Source organism: Helobdella robusta (assembly GCF_000326865.2).
Source record: "Helobdella robusta unplaced genomic scaffold HELROscaffold_11, whole genome shotgun sequence".
In the NCBI taxonomy this organism is placed as follows: domain Eukaryota; kingdom Metazoa; phylum Annelida; class Clitellata; order Rhynchobdellida; family Glossiphoniidae; genus Helobdella; species Helobdella robusta.
Genome location: NW_008703617.1, coordinates 4,961,843 through 4,965,790, shown reverse-complemented (window position 1 = coordinate 4,965,790; position 3,948 = coordinate 4,961,843). Strand labels below are relative to the sequence as shown.

General features: G+C 32.1%; 1 protein-coding gene across 1 annotated transcript; it reads left to right on the top strand.

Moving 5' to 3' along the window:
• Positions 1–650: 650 nt before the first annotated feature.
• Positions 651–1,844, top strand: HELRODRAFT_167615 (hypothetical protein; the record flags this gene model as incomplete). The annotated part of the gene is made up of 1 exon (XM_009013105.1): positions 651–1,844. The coding sequence occupies one exon, from the start codon at positions 651–653 to the stop codon at positions 1,842–1,844; it is 1,194 nt and encodes a 397-aa protein (XP_009011353.1).
• Positions 1,845–3,948: the final 2,104 nt, after the last annotated feature.

Sequence of the window (3,948 nt, the reverse complement as noted above, 5' to 3'; positions counted from 1 at the left end):
ATTAACATGTTAAATTAAAAAAAAATTTCAATAAGTACTCAAGTTTAAAGTAAACGTGATATTAACTCCTTGCACATTACATATTACATGAACTGAACACAGCAAGTTATGGTTGACACAGTGTATGAACATTATAAGACTATCATTTCATGTACGAATCAGCTATACATGAAACAGTTTACATGGTGTTCGTTTGCATGCACGCTTCTGAAAACATTAAAACATGAAAACATTTTCATTCTAAAAAAAATTCGTTAGGATTTTATTACAAGTTTGATAAGAGGTGGTGATTGTAACAAATTATCATAACATTAATTAATAACATTTATTTTTACAAATTATCATAACATATTAATTAGTAGTATTCATTTTTTCAAATTATCATAACATATTAATTAATAATATTTATGGCATAATTGTTTAACAAATTTAATAAATGTAACAAAATATTTTATTGACATAATAAATAAATTGTTGTGAAATTAATGATTTTGACATGTTAGGAATTAGTTCCGTACGCTACCAATCGAATAATAGGCCTACTAAAGTTTTATTGGACATCGTATCGTTCATTGTTAGGTGATAAATTTAGTTGAAGATGTACATATCAAAAAGAGCTGCTCTTTAATTGAATTTGTTAATTATCCATCATGGATAGTAGTACAATCTCCAGATACTACATCGATAACATTACAAATGTATCCAGGCAGAACAAATTCACTGACATCAATCGTTACAATGGTTCGACGGGGCTTTATAGCGAAGACATTTTATCAATCTACATAGTTCGGAAGGGCTTGCCGATCCTTCTTGTACTTTCCATCATTCTTTCGATTGGTGGTAATTTATTCTGGATCATCTTCATGTGCAGGTCGTCACGGGCCAGCAAGTCTTCCAATGTCATACTCATCTTAAATCTGGCAGTTTGCGATTTCATCAAGTCGACAGTAGTCGCTCCCGTCAGGGTCACGGAGTTTTACTTGTCCAAATATCAGTACAACCAGTGTAGTAGTACTGATTGCTGCAGATTTTTGAACTTCTTCACTTTGTACCTGGCTCTTGTCGGGTTCCATTCCGTGGTCGCAATCAGCCTAGAAAGGTTGGTTCTTATCTGTTTCCCTCTCTATGCCAGAATCTGGCTCAGAAGAAAAGTGGTCCTTACGGCAATAATTTTTATTTGGCTTAGTTCGCTGGTGGTTTCATTGCCGTTCACATTGCTCTACTCAAATACAGTGAAGATTACTTTCTCATACGGAACGGTAGTTCACGTGTGTTCATTGAATTTTTTTTATTCCAATGAAGGTACTGGAGCACAATTTTATGTAATTATCGTTACCCTACTTTATTATGTCTTGCCTGTTTTAATAGTTTCCATAGCTTATGTGAAAGTTGTTGCTTGTTTAAATAAGACGATTAACAATTTTAAAAGTAATACAATGCGAGGGCCAGATATTTCTTTAAAATTTCACGAATTGAAAATAACCGGCGAAACAAGTTCGATTAATTTATCGCCGTTGTCTGAAAGTCCAAAATATAAAGAGAAGAACATTCAAAAGGTGAAAAATTGTAATGTACAAAGACATTCATCAAAGCTATCAACAGGCAGCACATTAAAAACTGTCGATCGACGACGAACTCTTGCACGTATGATGATCGCAGTGACATTCTGTTTCATTATTTTCCACGGGCCATTATTTTTCATGCACCTCTACTTCAGTTTGGGATACAAAATTGAGAGAAATATGATGTTCACGTTGGTTCTACTGAAGTTGTTGCCAAACATCAGCTCCATGATCAATCCACTTGTTTATTCCACTGGTTGGAAGGTCTTCAAAAAATGTTGACACTCTACAATGCAGTTATTAATTTTATTTTTTGAAAACAACTTCTTTTTTTACAATGTTTTTGTTATCTAATTATTGTTTGAGTAAAAAAATTTCATTTTAAATATTTTAAGATTTGTAAAATTAGAAATGGATTCGTTTCAATTTTTATACGCAAGATGTTGTACTAAACTGGTAAGTTTTACTTTTATTCTGTGTCCGGTGATGACCTGAGAAATTGTAAAATTTACAGAAATAACTCATGCTATTGATACGTCATTTAAATAATGAAAATTTGTTTTTCTATCGCTCAAAAGAGCTTTCTAAAACATCGGTTTGTAAATAGTGCTGCTTTCATTGGTGATAGCTGTAACTGTGAATTGTTCTTCTCCACAAGTCGCAGATTTTTGACTGATTGCAATAAGGTGAGAGCCACTAGTATAACTAACGAGAGGTTCAAGTGTGTTGGCGTTACTTAATTGTGTACCGTTTTCATCCGAGAACAACGATGATGCCTTCCATGGCTGCGTCAATTTCATTTAATCAAATCACTCACCGAATAATTTCAGTTTCATTTTAAAAAATTAGTTATGAAAAGTTAAAAATTTGAATTAAAATTATATCAAATGTTGACGGATTGACAAAATTTTTCTCCACTGCGCATGAACGATAAGATTTGTAGTACATGGGGTGATGCATGTAACTTCATCCAACCGGCTGTGTGTTACTCTGATAACAAGCATCATCATTTGTTTATTTTATTATTTGTTATTATTATTATTTGTTTATTTTTTAGCTATTTATTTTTGTCCCTTTATAAATTTTTGAGGCACTTGATTCATTGAAGTGTTGGAAATGAAAAATTGATTGATTTTATACATAAACACCAAGAAATTTAAGTCAGTTTTTGGCATAGTTTTTGTTTTGTTTTCAGTTGTTTATTATCTCTGTCTTTTTTCTTTCTATCTTTGTTTCTCTCTCTCTCTTCTCTCTCTCTCTCTCTCTTTCTCTCTCTCTCTATATATATATATATATATATATAATATAGTTTTAAAAATGAAAAAATGCATGTTATCGCATGCCTTTCCACAGTTAGTTAAGGTGTTAGGTGTTAGATGTTGGTGTGTTGGAATATGTTGGCATATGATACGGGGCGACGATTTTAGAACTGAAGTCGTGTTTTGGGAGATTTTTGTGTGCTGACGTGTTGAATAATGTTTCAGGCGTCGATAACTGACTGTGTACAAACATGGCCATTAGTAATGTTGGTAGATAGTTGCTGAGTTGTCATCTTGTTCCACATTTTACGGTAATTTTTACACTTATAATTTTATTCTATGTATATTTGAATTTTATTTTGGGTTTTTAAATGCATTTTAATCTTCTCGAATTTTATAACCTAATTTTGAATTTTTTCTATTGTTATTTATGTCATGCTATGTAGTATTTGTAAGCTGTTTGAGAACTGTTTGAAAGATTGGGTGAGTAATTGAAATGGAAATGTTGAATTTGCGAGTCTTTGTGGCAAGCGTATAAATTTGTAAAGTCCATCATACGTGCTAAAAGGCCTTCATGGGCTGCTATATCGTCTAATACAGACATACATAGTGCTGTGACATAAAACTTTTGTGAAAATTTTTTAAACTTAAAATTTTCATCAGTGAAATTGTTTGAAATTTTTATCGCACTCACACTATTATTTTTGTTAAATTGAGTGCAATGAAAACAATTTTTTGTGGAAGTGAAAGTATTATTTTAAATTGAAAATTTGATTTTAAGAATTCTATTTCATTATTAAAATTTTTTTAAAAGTTTTATCTACATTAAGAATTTTAAAATAACTTTTAATTAAATATTCACCACAGTCGTTAATTCGCGATTTGTATGACGTTAGGTTTGGTCGTGATTAAACAAATTGTCTGTGAAGTTTATTATGCGACACGAAACTTGCTGCGGGTGTGTGTGCGTGTGTAGTGTGTGTGTTTATGTGTGTGTGTTTATGCGAGCGTTTTATTTTTAGAGTGGAAGTCTCACTAGCATCATAGTACCGGAATGTAAGGTGATTTTTATGAATTGACGTCCTGGGGCCGATGTGTGTGTGTTTCCGTTGTGTGTGTGCAACACT